Below are 17,858 nucleotides of genomic sequence, written 5' to 3' on the forward strand. Positions count from 1 at the left end.
TCCAGAAAAACATCTACTTCTGCTTCACTGACTATGCTAAAGCCTTTGTGTGGATCAGAACAAAATGGAAAATTCTCAAAGAGATGGGAACACCAGACCACCATGCCTGTCTCATGAGAAACCTGTATGAGAGTCAAGAACAAAGAGTTAAAACTGAACATGGAACACTGGACTGGTTCAAAATTGGGAAAGGAGTATGTCAAGGCTGTGTGTAGCCACCCTGCTCATTAACTTCTATGCAGAGGACACTATGCAAAATGCCAGGTTGGATGAATCACAAGCTGGAATCAAAATTGCCAGGCGAAATATCAGCAGCCTCAGATATTCAGATGATACCACTCTAACGACAGAAAGCAAAGAGGAACTAAAGAGCCTCTTGATGAAGGTGAAGGAAGACAGTGAAAAAGCTGGCTTAAAACTCAACATTGAAAAAGCAAAGATCATGGCATCTGGTACCACCACTTCATGGCAAATAGAAGGGGTAAAAGTGGAAGCCATGACAGATGTTCTTTTCGTGGGCTCCAAAGTCACTGCAGACAGTGACTACAGCCATGAAATTAGAGGATCCTTACTTATTGAAAGGAAAGCTATTACAAACCTAGAGAATGTAGTAAAAAGCAGAGATATCACTTTGCTGACAAAGGTCCATATGGTGAAAGCTATGGTTTTTCCAATAGTCACATATGGATGTGAGAGTTGGACCATAAAGACGGTGGAGCGCCCAAGAACTGATGCTTTCAAATTGTGGTGTTGGAGAAGACTCTTGAAAGTCCCTTGGACAGCAAGGAGATCAAACCAGTCAGTCCTAAAGGAAATCAACCCTGAATATTCATTGGAAGGACTGATGCTCCAATACTTTGTCTACCTGATAAGAGGTGAGTGACTAGAAAAGACCTTAGAAAACTGGATAAAGAACAGTGAATCAAATGCAAAGCAAGCAAAGACAAGAAAGAAAAAAAAAGCAGAAAATGAAATTGAATAAAGGAAATCAATAGAGAAAATCAACAGAAGTAAAAGAGTTTGCTGAAAAGATCAATAAAATCAACAAACACCAAGCCAGCCTAAATAAGAAAAAAATGAGAGACGATACAAATTACTATCAGAAAGGAAAGAGGGGACGTCAGTACAGATCCCATGGACATTAAAGGATAATAGAGGAATATTATAAAAAACTCTATGCCCCCAACTTTGTTAACCTAAACGAACCATTTCCTTGAAAGGCAATCTGCCAAAATTCATAAAAAAAAAGAAAAAGAAAACCTGAATACACACATTTTCTAAACAGGAAACCAGAAAAAGACAGTATTAGGCAAGAAAACTATAAACCAATACCTCTCATGAACATGGATGTAAAAATCCTCCACTATTATTTGAATCTGTATCATTGTGATCTTCATAGTACTTATTATATTACATTGCAATTGTCTGTCTATTTCCCTAGTCCATTAGACTTCCAGCCCCACCAAGGGCAGGAGTCATTTCTTATTCATCTTTCTGTATACAGTACCTAGCAGAGCATCTGGTACACAGTGGGTATTCAAATAAATATATGTTAAACTGAATTTTGTCAGATCCAAACCTTTCAGATTGGGAGCAATTGTAGAGGTTTTAAAAATCTGCCTTAGGGGCTCGCAGAATTGTACATCTGTTAGATAGGAAATATATACTGTCTAAGATCACCATTTCTACCTATATACTCAGTTGGAGTTACAGGCTCCAAATAAAATTAAAATGATAGAGAATGAATTTGTAAACAGTTGATTTATGTAATCAATTTGCCAACATCATCAGCTTCATTAAAATAGCAGTGCTATGCTGAATTGCATTAAGGCTGGAAAATTACTTTCGAAACAGAAATAAATAAGCTTAAGTAAGTGACTGGGAGCTAAAATTACCTGCTAGTAACAGAGCTGTAAGTATGAATAGTAATTATTGAGAAATACTTTTCTGAAAAGAATTAAGTACCACTGTTGTTTATTTCAACTTGCTTTTATCCTTGTAAATAGAAATATGGTGAGTGCTATGGGCATTTATTTCACTTGAAATTGAGGTTTAAAGACCTGCAAAAGCATTTACTTCATTTGAAACTGAGGTTTAAAGACCTGTAAATATCCTTGGAGATTTATACATATATGTGTATATATGCATATACCCATATAAAATTACAATATATTACACACACACATATCTTAAGATGTCTATATTTTCAACTGAAACAATGTGATAAAATGATAACATTCTTTTTTAGTTAAAAATTTGGTAAGAACTGAACTGGTATATTCCTACTATATTAATTATCTTTTTAATACTTTTCCAGCTATCTAGGCTTACAAAAGAAGACAGATAAAATGCAGTTCCCATTTTCAGAGCACGCATTCAGTTTTAAAGGCCTCTTGAGGGTGGTTTGTCAATTTTCTTTGAAATCAAGGGGCTTAGAAAGATTCAGAGTCTGTATACTTGTATGCATTTTATCCCTTGTCATCACAAGGAATAAAAGATTCCTCTCTCTTATTTGAGCTATGAATCAAACCTGACCAAGGACTATTTCACTGAATCACTGTTTTGGAATTCAGGCACCTTAAAACCAAAAGAGAAAATACATTTTAAACCAATAACCTATTTTTACTACATCTAACTTTAAAGGAATTTCCCCCTTGTTTTTGCTAAGTATTCTTGGTATGCCAGACTTCACTGGTGACTCCGTGGTTAAGAATCTGCCTGCCAATGCAGGAGGCGTGGGTTTGACCTCTGGTTTGGGAAGATCCCCTGGAAAAGGAAATGGCGACCCATTGCAGTATTCTTGCCTGGAGAATTCCATTGACAGAGGAGCCTGGCGGGCTATAGTCCATGGTGTTGCAGAAGAGTCAGATACAACTTGGTGACTAAATACCAACAACTTGGTGTGTCATTAGCAGAATCTGCCCATGCGCACATTGTTCTAGGAAAAAGAATGGTGACTGCTTTACACTGCTCATCCGTTACAGTCAATGATGGATGCCTTTAATGTAGGTTCACAGTAAAGGCCTTCAGACTACTTCAAACTATTAGCTGATATCCTCTTAGTTTCATATATATATATAAAACCACTTTAAACATAAGATAAAAAAATAAAGTACTCAACATGAAGTCAATTACCTTGGCAACATGGCATGTATTCTTTAGAAGAGATCTCTAGGCAGACTGTAAAGTGTAACCACGGCCTAAAATCAGAGCAGAAGGTCCACAGCATTCAGCCTTCCCCAAATTAACTAGGATACAATTACTTTGTTGGTTTCCGGTCATTTTAAACGTGGAGTCCTATAAACTCGCCAGTATCCAAATACGCAAACAGTTTATTCTTATGAGAATAGACTGTCCGGCCAACAATTGATTTAGTTAACTAGAGCCGGAAAATGTTTTTGGGTTCTTGAGAAAGCCACTTGGACTTAAAAACAAAGCAGTTATATACTTTAAAATTTTTAAATCCTCACTTTCAGACACATTTTAAGTAATAAATCATCTTTCATAATAATGTCTCAAGGTGTTCTCACATACATTATCTTATTATGAAATAAGAAATGATTTTAGCCCTTTATATAGGAAGCAACTGAAGCTTAGAGAGGTCAAGTACCTTGACCAAGTTCAGGGAACAGGTTAGGAAGTTGGGGTGGCCATTTATAGTTTTTGATTCCTGGTTCAGGATTCCCACTGAAAATATGGGAACTTCAACAAATTTTCATCAGTTTTGCAAGAAAATGTTTTCCCACTGAGCTAATATTGGAGTAAAAACTTAAAACAAGATGCACTCCTTAAAACAAAACAAAACAAAAAACCCACCACCAAATTGGGTTCAAAATTGTAATCCCAAAGCCACATCTCTCCTTCAATACTCCCTTCTGCTCATCCTACTTGTCCATCAAGGAAGTACTGGCAAAGACATGTTTATTCTTTTGCTAAAAATCACCCTTAAAGGAGCAGCCCCCTAAGCCAAAAAGCAGAATTATCAGGGGGGAAAAAAGATACACTGAAACAAGGCCTTGAGTGTGCTTGCAGTAATCATTCATAAAATGATTAAAAATTAAGAGTTTAATTTTTTCGAGTGCTCTCTTAAAAATTTTGTTTTGAGTGTCACTGATGTTTCGCCACATTCAAAGTGGAACCAAGAATAGTAAGATGTGCAATGAAGCCCATTGATAAAATCTGCGTATTCATTCACTCCTATATGTCTCAGGTTCCTACCGTGTTCTGGAGATGTTGAACAACGTAGGTTCCGAGTCAGTGCTAATATTAGGACCAATGAATGATCAATGTTAAAGTATTATGACTTAAATTTTCAAAAATCTTGAAAGACTAGTGTGAAATACAAGCAGCACCATAAGGTAAGTATCGTGATAAAGGTGGACAGATGGCACTGTGGGAGTCTGCAGATGATACGCATAGCCTCGGCTGGAGCAAAGGAAGTATCCAAGAAAATTTTGTTTCCGAGATTGCAATGCTTACACAGTCTTGAAGGATGAACAGAAAATAAAATGGAGATGAATATTCTCTAGATTTCTAGAGAAACAGCTCAAAGTACATGAACACCATGTCCGTAAGTCATGTCATCATGTAGTCAGCAGTCATGTATGGATGTGAGAGTTGGACCATAAGGAAGGCTGAGTGCCAAAGAATTGATGCTTTAAACTTCTAGTGCTGAAGAACACCCTTGAGAGTTCCCTGGACTGCAAGGAGATCAAACCAGTCAATCCTAAAGGAAATCAACCCCGGATATTTATTGGAAGGACCAATGCTGAAGCTGAAGCTCCAATACTTTGGCCACCTGATGTGAAGAGCTGACTCACTGGAAAAGACCCTGAGGTGGGGAAAGACTGAAGGCAAAAAAGAGAAGGGGGCGGGCAGAGGATGAGATGGTTAGATAGCATCCTCCACTCAATGCATATGAATTTGAGCAAACTCCAGGAAATAGTGGAGGACAGAGGAGCCTGGTGTGCTACAGACAAATGGGGTCACAAAGAGTCAGATATGACTTAGTGACTGAACAACAACAACAACATAAACACCAAGAGGAAACAAAGAGAAAGTATCTGATAAACTTTTTGGACTACAAAGAGTTTACCACGACTAGAAAATGGAGCAAAGTGTAGGTCTGTCTTTTCCGAAATGGATCTAATTTGATATACTGCATTGTTACCTAGTTAGATTTGGAACCAGAAGCCAACTCAAACCATGCATGTAAGGTACATACATAATTTTGCTAAAGTAATTTATGGTTGTAATTTCCAGATACTTTAATGTTTTTAGAACATGAACGTGCCTCTTTCAGAAAAGAAAGTAGGCTAGTACAGTCTATGAAATTAAAACTGTCTGGGCTCTTTGGAAGCCCACCAGGGACTCCTTGCTGGGAGATCTGTGATTATCTAGGAGCTTCCCAGGTGGTAAAGAACCCGCCTGTCAATGAAAGAGACGTAAGAGACATGGGTTCGATCCTGGGGTCGGGAAGATCCTCTGGAGGACGGTATGGCAACCCACTCCAGTATTTTTGCCTGGAGAGTTCCAAGGACAGAGGAGCCTGGCAAGCTGCAGTGCATAGGGTCATACAGAGTTGGACATGACTGAAGCGACTAAGCACACACACATAATATTCTAGAGCCAGCTAGGTGGCATTTCTTCACTCTCAAGAATTTCTTCACATTTAAAATTATTTCCCTCACTTCTTTGTTCATTGATATATTCCTTTCAAGATTTCAGGCAAGTAGGAAATAGCTCTATCTTATGAAAACTAGTTGGGAGATTCTGACATTGTTAAAAAGAAAAATAAATACTAGTCAATTAGTAGTATGTATATTAAAAGAACAATAATGCTCAATGAAATATTTACTGAGCAGTCTTGAAACAATTTTAAGAGAAGGGCAAAGAACATCAGATGCAAAAAAGAGGATTAAAAAATGAAAAGTTTGTTCATTGAAACTGCAGCCTGGTTTGTGGTCTGGAAAGCAGGAGGCCTGGAGTCCAGCCCTGAATCTAATCTGGAAAAAAGTTATCTTCAACTTGCCCTCAGTTTCTGAATCTAAAATCTAAAAATTTAATCTTAGGTAATGATCTCTAAGGTTTTGGTTTGTTTCTGTTTTTATTTTTCAACATCCCAAACACTCACAATTATCAGAAATTTTAAGACTAAAGGAAAATGATTGGTTGCATGAACTTTGCAAGATCAGACTCCAGACAGAGTTATTCACGTGGACTATCTTCGTCTTTCCTTTCTGGTCATACTGTATGTGGTTTTAGCTGGGAAAAAAAGAGCAAAAATTAACTTGGATATGGTTGCCCTGTAAGAGGAAAGACCACCAAATCTTTGGACAAGATAGGTTACTCTCTTTTCAAAAATTGTAATAAAAACTGCACAGAACATTTATCCCACAACATATATACTATTTCTTAAGAAAGCGTTGGCCAAACTTTTTTTTTTTTTTTAAAGAGTCATTTAAGTGGGAACTAAGAAAGGCTTGTTGTTCATGAACTGTTATAAATATCCAAAGTTAGAGCTTTCTGAAATGTTTTATCATGCCATGTATGGCATTTTCATAAAGAAAACCTTTAGCTAAAAGCTTAAATAATTTTTTTCAGGGATCCTGGGACAGATGGTTAATATCAGATAATAAAGCATCATTGACAATTGAATACAGTCTGCTACTTGAATTTACAAAGTGGGTAGGAAGAGTGATGGTAGAAGGGAGAACTGTGGACATTTAGTTCAGTTTCCCATTCTGGCAGTCAGCTCAAGAACAAACTGTAATTTGCAAATAAAATGTCCTGTTAAATCTTCCACTGGAAGTTTAAAAAAAATGAATAAATAAAACTGAAGGTTAAGAAATCCAAGTATGGAGTAGCATCTTGGAATTCCCCTGGCAGCTATTATCAACTAGCCCAATCCTGCTATAGAAATGGAGCATTCTAATAACACCAGGTGGATTTGCTAGAACAAAAGTGAAAATGTAAAGGAACACAAAAAGGTTACATGTGTCACTAAGATGCTATTATTGCTCATGAGAATCTGAGTCCAGGAAAATTTGGAATCCTTTTTATTAGTACTTTACAATTAGGGAACTTATATGATCCAGAAGGAGTTTAAATAAAAGGGAAGAATGTTTTAAATATTCCCATCCCTGGGTAAAAAGAAAGTATGTTTTTAATATTTTAAAAATAAGAGGGGCTTTTAAAAGTCATCAGGAGTGGATGAGTATTATAAATATGATACTATCTTCGGTATAACTTTTAAAATTTGTCCTCCGTGTAATGATAAGATAATTTAGGGGCTTGCTAAGAGTGAGTGAGCAAGCAAGTGAGAGATCTGAAACACTTTCTGAGTAAAGTTAACAGCACCTAATGTTTATCATTAAAAAAAAAAAAAAGACGCATAAAAAGAACACATGGGCCTTCTCTATAAAGAGAGATTCTCTTTTAAATAGAAGAAATTGGGAAAGAAAGACAATTTTAATAAAAAAAAAAAGAATCCTTATAAACTGTATTGACAACTGAGAGGCCCCCAATGTAAATGTTCCTACTCATGACAAATGTAATACAAATTGCAATTTAGGTTACGTCTACTCTTCAGAAAATGTCTGGGGAAAGAAGCAAATATTCTCATATTAAATCAGGATTGATTCTACATCATAAATTACTTTATTGAATGTTTGCTTTAAAAATCACTTTTAATCTATTGAAGATTGATTTCTGTTTCTTAAGTGGTGGACAATGAATGCAGTTGACTCGTTAATTCATAAGAATTTATTAAGCACCTATAGTATGGGTGGTAATAGAGGGGCATCAACATGGCAGCATAATTGATGGAATTTTTTAGTTAAAAAGTCATCCCTGGAGAATAATAAAATAATACAATATCCAAGGCCCCAAAATTTGGCAGGAGCTTAGGGGAAGACTTTATACAACCATGGATCTAAACAGTGATTCAGGGAGACTGATCTTAGGAATAGACAACCAGCCTCACCTCCTAGTGGTCAACTGACTTGGGATTCATAGATTCTAAACTAACATACAAGCAGCCCAGAGAAAAGTCAACAGGACAGAAAAGTGAACAGCAGTGATTACAAGAGGGACTCTGGGCCAGACCGTGAGGGTACAGTGAGTCAACATATTTAAAAAGTGCTTAGAACAGTGGCTGCTGCTGCTGCTGCTAAGTCACTTCAGTCGTGTCCGACTCTGTGCGACCCCATAGACGGCGGCAGCCCACTAGGCTGCCCCATCCCTAGGATTCTCCAGGCAAGAACACTGGAGTGGGTTGCCATTTCCTTCTCCAAGGCATGAAAGTGAAAAGTGAAAGTGAAGTCGCTCAGTTGTTTCCAACTCTTAGCGACCCCATGGACTGCAGCCTACCAGGCTCCTCCATCCATGGGATTTTCCAGGCAAGAGTACTGGAGTGGGGTGCCATTGCCTTCTCCAAGAACAGTGGCTGGCATGTACTAAATAATGAATGAGTGTGTATTTTTTTCTTTTTTTTAAATAATGAACCATCCATCCTTAGAGAAAAGTGAAAGTCACTAATTCTCTCTGTCTTCCATGAAATATTTTGGTATTTTTTTCCCTTTCCATCACTCAGTCATGTTTGACTCTTTGCAACCCCATGGACTATACAGTCCATGGAATTCTCCAGACCAGAATACTAGAGTGAGTAGCCTATCCCTTCCCCAGAGGATCTTCCCGACCCAGGAATCGAAGCAGGGTCTCCTGCATTGAAGGCAGATTCTCTTTACCAGCTGAGCTATCTGGGAAGCCCCTTCCCTTAAATATATGGACTAAACCCATATATTTGATTTTATTTGCATTTCACCTTGGAAAGAAACATACCATTGTTTGCTCTGGGTCCTATACTCTATAGGGAATAATAGAGTACACAGTCTCTTAATGGTCAAACTAAAATGCTCTAACTAGTTTACTTGAAATTATGATCTGAGCTGCAATATTATAGGCATTTTTATAAAGTATCTTCCTTTGTCTCTATGTGAAAGTAGAAGACAGGAAATTCTAGGCAAGAAAAGCTGCATGAGAAAGTGTGAAGATGTCAGAATAATTCACAAAGAATGTAAATGGTAATTAAAGGAGGTATAAAAAAAGCATTCTATTGAGGAAATATGAAGTTTAATATTGGGGATATGCTGCAAAGTATTAAGTCAGTTTGGGAAAACAGAATTTTATCCTGATGTTAACAGGAAATTATTCAAGAATTTTAAATAATCTAATCAAGTGATATTTCAGGAAGACTGATTTCCAGTTAATTTACCAGTAGAGTTTATCATAAATTAAAGGGAAGGAGTTGATTCTGTCATTTAAATTAATTTCTGTATATGATATTTTTTCTCAGCTTAGAAGTCAAAATAAAGCTCAAATGAATATCTATTTTTAAATACAAGGATTTGGACCATATGTTGAATAATTTGATACCAAGGATGATCTAAGGTATATTAAATATACAGAAGAAACGACAGTAAATCTAGTATACTCGCTCAAACCTCTCCATAATGATCTAAGACAATGAGCCATTTCTTTCCTTTGGTTTGAGTATCTTCCTGGACCACGTCTGTTTAGGTATAGATAGTCTGGCTTGATAACTAATTTAATATTCACATCCACTCTTTGAAGTAAATACCATTATTCCCATTTTATACGGAGGGCATGTTTAGCCCAAGGTCATGCAGGAGAAAATGGTAGCAAGTGTATATTAACTCCCATTCTTCAGAAACTAAAGCCTGTGCTGTTCTTTCTATGATGTCACACTGCTTTCAATGCCAAATGCAGGACGTTATAGCCTACACTTTCTGACATCTCTTTGCCTATTCGGAACTCTCAGAAGAAGCAGGAGTTTTAGGGAAATGTATTTGATAAAAGGAAAACAGATCTTTTTCTCTATTTTACTGGTAAAGAAACTGAAATGCACTGAATGGCCTTCAACTGACAGTTTGCTTGAGTTGTAGGAGAGCACGAGGGAACAAATACTGTGGCAACAGTGTCGTTTATAGGTAAGGTACTGAATAACATCAGAATATAGGAATAGCATTTGAATGTATTGGTAAATAAATTGTACAGATTCTTATAAAACAGACATACAAAGAAGAGTCAAATAAATGGTACATCAGAATTAGGGGTAAGATGGGCACTGCTATAAACAAAATGGATAACCAACAAGGACCTACTGTATAGCACATGGAACCTGCTTAATGTTATTAATATGCGGCAGCCTAAATGGAAGGGGAGTTTGGAAGAGAATGGATACATGTATATGCATGGCCGAGTCCCTTCACTGTTCACCTGAACTTATCACAACATTGTTAATCGGTATATGCGAATACAAAGTAAAAAGCTTTTTAAAAAAGAATCAGGGGTAAGATAGAGAAGTACAAAAAGAGTGCTAACTTATTATCACTATCAGGGAAGCTGGAACTTACATAAAGAGAGTAAAGTGAGGTAGAAAAATTCTGTACAAGGTTTAAGATGTGAAAAAGTGTAGATAAACCATGCTAGATCAACTAGATAGCTGTACAGGCAAAACTGAACCTCAACGTCTATCTCACTTCACACACAAAAAATAATTTATGATGGATTAATGACATATCATATAAAAATTAGAACTAAACATTTCATCGATTAAAATATTTAAAAATCATTTAAGAAGAAGAATTTTGTGACGTGGAGATAGGCAAAGGTATTTTAGAATGCAAAAGGCACTAACCATAAAAGAAAATTTGATAAACTGGACTTCATAAAAATGTCAACTTCTTCTTGTCAAAAGTCACTGTGAAGAAAATAAAAATATAAGTAACAGGCTAGGAAATAATATTTGCAAAATAAATATCTAAAAACAAACTGCAATCTGAAATATAATTATAATATAATAATATAAATCTTACCAATGAATAATAATAAAGAGAACACATTTTTTTTAATTCAAAAAATGGATGACACCTAAGTAACTTTGGAAAATGCCGTTCTGGCTGGAAACTATATGGTTAAAAACAAACTACCTGTTTACTGTACATAAACACTGACTCTGATGCTTTTGTTTCTTACAGGGATTCAAGACAAAAAATCTGAAACTACATGTGTACTGGTATTAAATAATTAAGTAAACGCATAGCAGATGGTGGGAGGCAGGATTCTCACTGTCAGGGGGTAGAGAAGTTATGGATAAGCAAGAGAAGTCTAGAATAAATCCTATCAAACTGGGTTAGAGTCAGAGACATCAATGAGAACTCGTTTATATAAAGAATCAACACTCAAATGAATAGACATGTAAATTATAGATTATCATGTTTGTGTAGGGGTAATATGACCAACCTAGATAGCATATTGAAAAGCAGAGACGTTACTTTGCCAACAAAGGTCCGTCTAGTCAAGGCTATGGTTTTTCCTGTGGTCATGTATGGATGTGAGAGTTGGACTGTGAAGAAGGCTGAGCGCCAAAGAATTGATGCTTTTGAACTGTGGTGTTGGAGAAGACTCTTGAGAGTCCCTTGGACTGCAAGGAGATCCAACCAGTCCATTCTGAAGGAGATCAGCCCTGGGATTTCCTTGGAAGGAATGATGCTAAAGCTGAAACTCCAGTACTTTGGCCACCTCATGCGAAGAGTTGATTCACTGGAAAAGACTCTGATGCTGGGAGGGATTGGAGGCAGGAGGAGAAGGGGACGACAGAGGATGAGATGGCTGGATGGCATCACCGACTCGATGGATGTGAGTTTGAGTGAACTCCGGGAGTTGGTGACAGACAGGGAGGCCTGGCGTGCCGCGATTCATGGGGTCGCAAAGAGCTGGACACGACTGAGCACCTGAACTGAACTGAACTGAATATACATACAATTACTCCCTAGTATTGTCCCTTGTAAGAACCTAAAAACATTTCTTTAACCAAGTGATAAAGGCTAACATTGCCAGGAATGACATGTAGATATCCCATTTGTTGTTTAGTTGCTAAGTGGTGTCTGATTCTTTGGTCAGGCTTCTCTGTCCACGGGATTTCCTAGGCAAGTATCCTGGAGTGCGGAGACATTCCCTTTTCCAGGGGGTCTTCCCGACCCAGGAACCAAACCCATGTCTCCTGCCTTGGCAGGTAGATTCTTTACCACTGAGCTACCAGGGAAACCCAATGTGGGTTTCTTAATATTGACAAATATACCATCAGATCAGATCAGATCAGATCAGTCGCTCAGTCGTGTCCGACTCTTTGCGACCCCATGAATCTCAGCACGCCAGGCCAAATATACCATAGAAATGTAAAATGTTATCAGTCAGGAAAATGGGTGAGAGGTATAAAGAAGCTCTCTGTACTATCATTTTCAGATTTTTTGTAAATCTATAATTATTCAAAGATAAAAAGTTTATTTTAAAAAATGGGCAAAGGCTTTGATTGACACTTTGCAGGATAAGATATAATATGAATGAGCAACAAATAGATAAACAGACACTCAAAATGGTAAGTCACAAAAGAAATTCAAAGCAAAACTATAATGAAAGACCACTGCACATTCACTGGAGTGGTTAAAATTAAAAGGACTGACAATACAAGGAAATGGCAACCCACTTGGGTATTCTTGTCTGGGAAATCCCATGGACAGAGGAGCCTGCCAGGCTCCCCAGTCCATGGGGTTACAAAGAGTTGGACACAACCTAGTGAATAACACACCAATACCACCACCACCACACGTTGGAAAGGATACAGAACTATTTGTTCTCTCATACATTGCTGGTATGAGTGTAAACTGGAACAACCAATATTGAAAACTGTCAGGTACATTCTTATTAAAGACTGGTGGTTTCTTATTAGAGTCAAACACACATCTACCTAAAGATTTTGAAATTCTACTTTCAGATATTTACCCAAAATAAGACATATGTTCACAAAAAGCCCTGAATAAGAATCGTGATCGCAGCTTTATCCACAATAGCAACATATAGGAACGTGAAATGTCTATTAATAGGTAAATGGATAAACAAGTTGTGATATATTCATACAAAGGAATACTACTTAGAAATAAAAGGGACAAGTTCCTGATACACATTGCAATATGGTACATCTCTGAAGCATGCTGAGTGAAAGAAATGAGAACAAAGCACATGTGTGTGTAATTCTACTGATAACGATTTTAAGAACAGGCCATACTCATTTATGGAGAAAGATATCAGAACACAGGTTGCTTTTGGTAGAGTACAGACCGAAAAGGACACAGGGTACTTTCTAGGATGATGAGAGTACTCTATCTCGACGTGGGGTAGACATCTGTCAAAATTCAACAAATGATCTACTTCAAGATTTGTCCATTTTGCTGTATAATTTATATATCAATTTAAAAATGTAGGCAAGGAAGAGAAAGGCTCTGATTCAGCTCTGAAATCAGGCTGCTAAAGCATACCTTTGGATGAAAAGGAAAACAACAGCTGTAGAAACAATGAACAGAAAAATATGATGTCTATTAACTCTCATTGAAGAATAAACTGTAAGAAATTAACTATGGTTTAGACTATAGACTAAACAGAATCTCCTGTTTATAATTAAGCCCTCTCATTTGCTTTGCGTATTTCTCTCTTATGGTCCTTCCATTATAGCACAGAGATGGATGCAAATGACAATCTATTTCAGCCTCAGGAATTGAATATTATTCTACTCATTACAGCCCATCCCTGTCCCAGACTGAGACCAGCGCCACATCTTATGTAATAGAAACTTTCAAAATTTATTTTTAATAATTTAATTTTGAAAAGGTTAAAAAAAGGGGGAAAAAAAAAAAAAGGAAAGCCCACAGATAGATTACCTGAGCATGCCTACTATATGAATTTGCCCCACTACCTTAGGCAAAAGATAACACTAAAAAAAAATTGAAAACAAAAATTTTAACCGTGTAAATAGACCTTCCTTAGGATTATATTAAACTATGTTTAAAAGGATTGTATCCAGTTTTATCACCTACAGGAAACTTAGGCTACAAGAATCAAATTTAACTGTGTAGGAGAAAAGAGGACTAATTATATTCAGACCTTTATTATGAAGATAAGACACATTAGTCAAAATTAAATGGAGTAGATGGCTTCAACATTTCCAAACATGAATATATGCTATGCTGCTGCTGCTAAGTCACTTCAGTTGTGTCCGACTCTGTGTGACCCCACAGATGGCAGCCCACCAGGCTCCCCCGTCCCTGGGCTTCTCCAGGCAAGAACACTGGAGTGGGTTGCCATTTCCCTCTCCAATTCATGAAAGTGAAAAGTCAAAGTGAAGTTGCTCAATTGTGTCCTACCCTCAGCGACCCCATGGACTGCGGCCTTCCAGGCTCCTCCATCCATGGGATTTTCCAGGCAGGAGTACTGGAGTGGGGTGCCATTGCCTTCTCCAGAATACTTCCATTCTAATGTCAGGGAAGGAGGATGGATGTGTATAAACTCTTGAGGAGGGGGGCTCAGTACATTGCACATCAACAGTTACGCCAAGAGGCTGATTTCATTATGATATGTGTACACTGAGCACTGTTCACTTCATGCAGGCTGTTCTGAGTTTTTCTATTACTTTCAAATGAAATCATCCATCTGTAGAAAATGAGCAAATGGAATATTCATGAGGTAAGAGATAATTTTTATCATCCCTGGAGAGTTTCTTTCTTTGGGTTGTTTATTACCTGCAGAGCTCAACTGTATGAAAATTGATTAAATATCATTTACCAATTATAGTGATGCCAGTACACATTCCTCAAAGCAAATACTAAATGCGTGATGACTCTGACAATAGAGGGAATACTTTCAGGTGTGGAGTCAGGTTTCCTGGAGTCTGAATCTTACACAATTTGGGGACGTGTTTGTTTTTTTTTTTTCTTCAAAGACACAAAATTGTGAAACAAGATTGCTAAAATCTTTCCTAGGGTCTTAGAAAAGGCTATTAAAATAAAGGGTTCAGAAGCTTCATTAATGAACTTAAAGATAAATCTACTCTTGAAAATTTTTTTGGGGGGGGGCAAGCAATGATATCAAAGGATTTGCAGTAGACAAATCCTTTGATATCTGAAGCTGAAGCTCCAATATTTAGGCCATGTGATGCAAAGAGCTGACTCATCAGAAAAGTCTCTGATGCTGGGAAAGACTGAGGGTAAGAGAAGGGGGCAACAGAGGACGAGACAGTTGGATGGCATCACTCATTCAATGGACATGAATGTGAACAAACTCCAGGAGACAGTGAAGGACAGGGAAGCCTGGCGTGCTGCAGTCCATGGGGTCACAAGGAGTTGGACATGACCGAGTGACTGAACAACAACAAAAATCTATAAAAACTATCAGTTAAGAATCTGAATTTTCTTAATCTGAAGTGAAAATAAATGGCTAATGACTGATTTCTAACTGATCATTTAACTGAATTTAACTATTGTGCTTGCTTTCTCTCTTTTTTTTTTTTTTTTTTTGGTGGGGAGAGATGAAGATAGTTCCTGTCTGAAACTGCTGTCAGGTTGCAAGCCACTTTCTTAGTATTCTTTACTTGTAGGCATAGCTGGTCATGTAGTATAGCAACTCCTTAGGCCTTGTTCCAGCAACCATAAATCCTTAAAATGAAGCAACTTCTAGTCCTTAAGTCTTAGGTCAGAGGAAGTCTTCCATTGCCAGCTCCTACCTTCTTGCCACACTACTAGAGAAATTAATCATTCCCTATCTGACCTTCCATAGTTTTTGTAGTCATCTCAATTACATTACTTTTTTTCCCCTTAGTTATTTGGGTTTGAGCTTAACTTTGTTACAATGGGAGTGCCTTAAGAGCAAGGAAATGTCCTATCTTTAAATCTAAAAGGCCTACCTCATACTGGGGTTTAATAGATGTCCACTGATGAATGAATGAGTGAGTGAGTGAAAGAATGTTTTAGAGGTAAGCTACTTAAAGTAAGGACCAAAGAATAGATTAGCATCATCAGGGAGCTTCTTAAAAATTTCCAGAACTTTCCCAGACCTACTGAATCAAAATGTGAATTTTAACAAGATACTTGCGTGATTCCTGCATACATTAAAATTTGAGAAACATTGCGATTATTCCAGTAGCTTTAAAGGAGGAGACAGTGCCAAAAATAATATAATCTTATATTTCATAACAATCATTTCTGCATTTGTTCTTAATGTTTGGCTACACTGATCATACAAACAAGGATCAAATTACCCAGGGGACTATTATTCCACTTATTCTTTCTTGTAGGTAACAAAATAAAATACTAATTTAAAAAACACAAATAAAGGATTTCTCTGGTGGTCTAGGGGCTAAGACTTCACACTCCCAATGCAGGGGGCCAGGGTTCAATTCCTGGTCATGGAAGTAGATCCCACACGCCACAGTGAAGACTGAAGACCTGGTGTGATGCAGCTAAGACCCAGAGCAGCCAAATAAGTAAATTAAAAAAAATTTAAAAACAAATGCAAATTTTAGTGGAAAAAAAAGCACGGATGTAGCAGAGTTGCAGAAAGAAGATGATAAGGAATATGACAAATAATAACATGAATGCTGAGCTATCAATTCAGATCCAAAACTGGTATTTTGTCCTTGTTTTTTTTTTTTTTAAATCCTTCAAGAGCCCAGACCTGATCACTGGGGACTTTGTAGAGCGATGCTTCTATGCCCTAGGAGCTCAAGATGGAGAAGTAATGCTGAAAATTAGATAAAATCGAATTTACCCAGATTTCAATCCCAGCTCAGCTTTTAAGAAGTATGTGCCTATGAATTCTCAGTTTGGAAACTGAAGTTCAGCTAGTTTTAATCTCATGAGAGAACAATAAGTAGTACATTCAGTTTACAGCCCTCCTCCTCATCCCCTTGTTGAACAGATCACCAAACGTTGGACACTTAACCAGCTTGACTATGAGAGAGAGTCATCTTGGTGTTATCTTAAGAGTGGCTATCTTTTCACGCAGTTAGGTAATCCATTGAAAAGAGTTACCACTTATTATAAATGTGATTAAATCTGCATAGGTATAAACATATCCATTTGAAAAAGATACATTTCAATGCAAATCTTAAGAAAAGAAAGAGAAATTAAAAATTGCAAAGAACTGTCACCTATGGCAGAAGCTATTAGTCATGTCAGAGTGAAGGAATAATGACTGTCTTAGAGTTGCTCAGTTGTTCAAGGTGAACTTCAAAAGAATGAAGCAACTTCAAAGAAAATCACAGGACAAAGAGTATGCATCACAGTAGAGAGTGTGCTGGGGAATTAAGCATGTGCCTCTGCTAATTGCTATACAAGTTCAAAACTTGTCAAAACTTAGTTTTGCTTTTCAAAAACCACATTCTGAATTTTCATTCAACACAAATTAACTTAGAAAACTTGCATGTGGTTTTAGGTATAATATATATATATTATCAATATATATATATATAATCAAGGATTATCCAGAAACCTAGAAAAATATCGTCATGGGGAAGAACTGATCCTTGTTCTGCCTTCATTAGTCAGGATAGGTTAGGTTATACCGTTGAACAAAATTAAACCCCTGAATATCTGTGCCTTAATGGTACATATGTTTGTTTCTTACATAAATCCTTTTAAAGTTGAGCAGTTTTCCAGGCCATTTCTTAAAAGCTGAAGGTTAAGAAGGGGCTTTTCACCATCTAATTTCATAGTCTACTGTGTAGAATTAGTCACAAGACTCTACCTAACCTCCAAAAGGCTAGGAAATGTATTCTATGCACACATGAAGGAGAGGAGAACCAGATGCTGGGGAGCACTAGTAACGCTACTAGTTAGATAATATTAACAGAGAGTCCCGTATCAGTAGAAACAAAAATCACTGATGAAAGAGAATATGCAGAGGCACTGTTGTGATAGTTGTTTAATTTCTAAGTCGTGTCTGACTCT

The 17,858-nt window shown here is 37.1% G+C and overlaps 1 protein-coding gene across 10 annotated transcripts in view; it reads right to left on the reverse strand.

The window, feature by feature from the left end:
- The window catches only part of DLG2 (discs large MAGUK scaffold protein 2), a 1,420,652-nt gene that overhangs the window by 806,560 nt on the left and 596,234 nt on the right, over positions 1–17,858 (reverse strand). For 2 of the 10 annotated variants that reach the window (XM_055581486.1, XM_055581487.1), the window contains one exon: positions 10,721–10,783. The exons of the other annotated variants lie outside the window; for them this stretch is intronic. In XM_055581486.1, the coding sequence (XP_055437461.1) occupies positions 10,721–10,723 (3 nt within the window). In that variant the 5' untranslated portion in view covers positions 10,724–10,783. The remainder of the gene's footprint in view (positions 1–10,720; positions 10,784–17,858) is intronic. 10 annotated transcript variants of the gene reach the window in all.

Source organism: Bubalus kerabau, chromosome 5, assembly GCF_029407905.1.
Source record: "Bubalus kerabau isolate K-KA32 ecotype Philippines breed swamp buffalo chromosome 5, PCC_UOA_SB_1v2, whole genome shotgun sequence".
NCBI classification, from domain to species: Eukaryota; Metazoa; Chordata; class Mammalia; order Artiodactyla; family Bovidae; genus Bubalus; species Bubalus kerabau.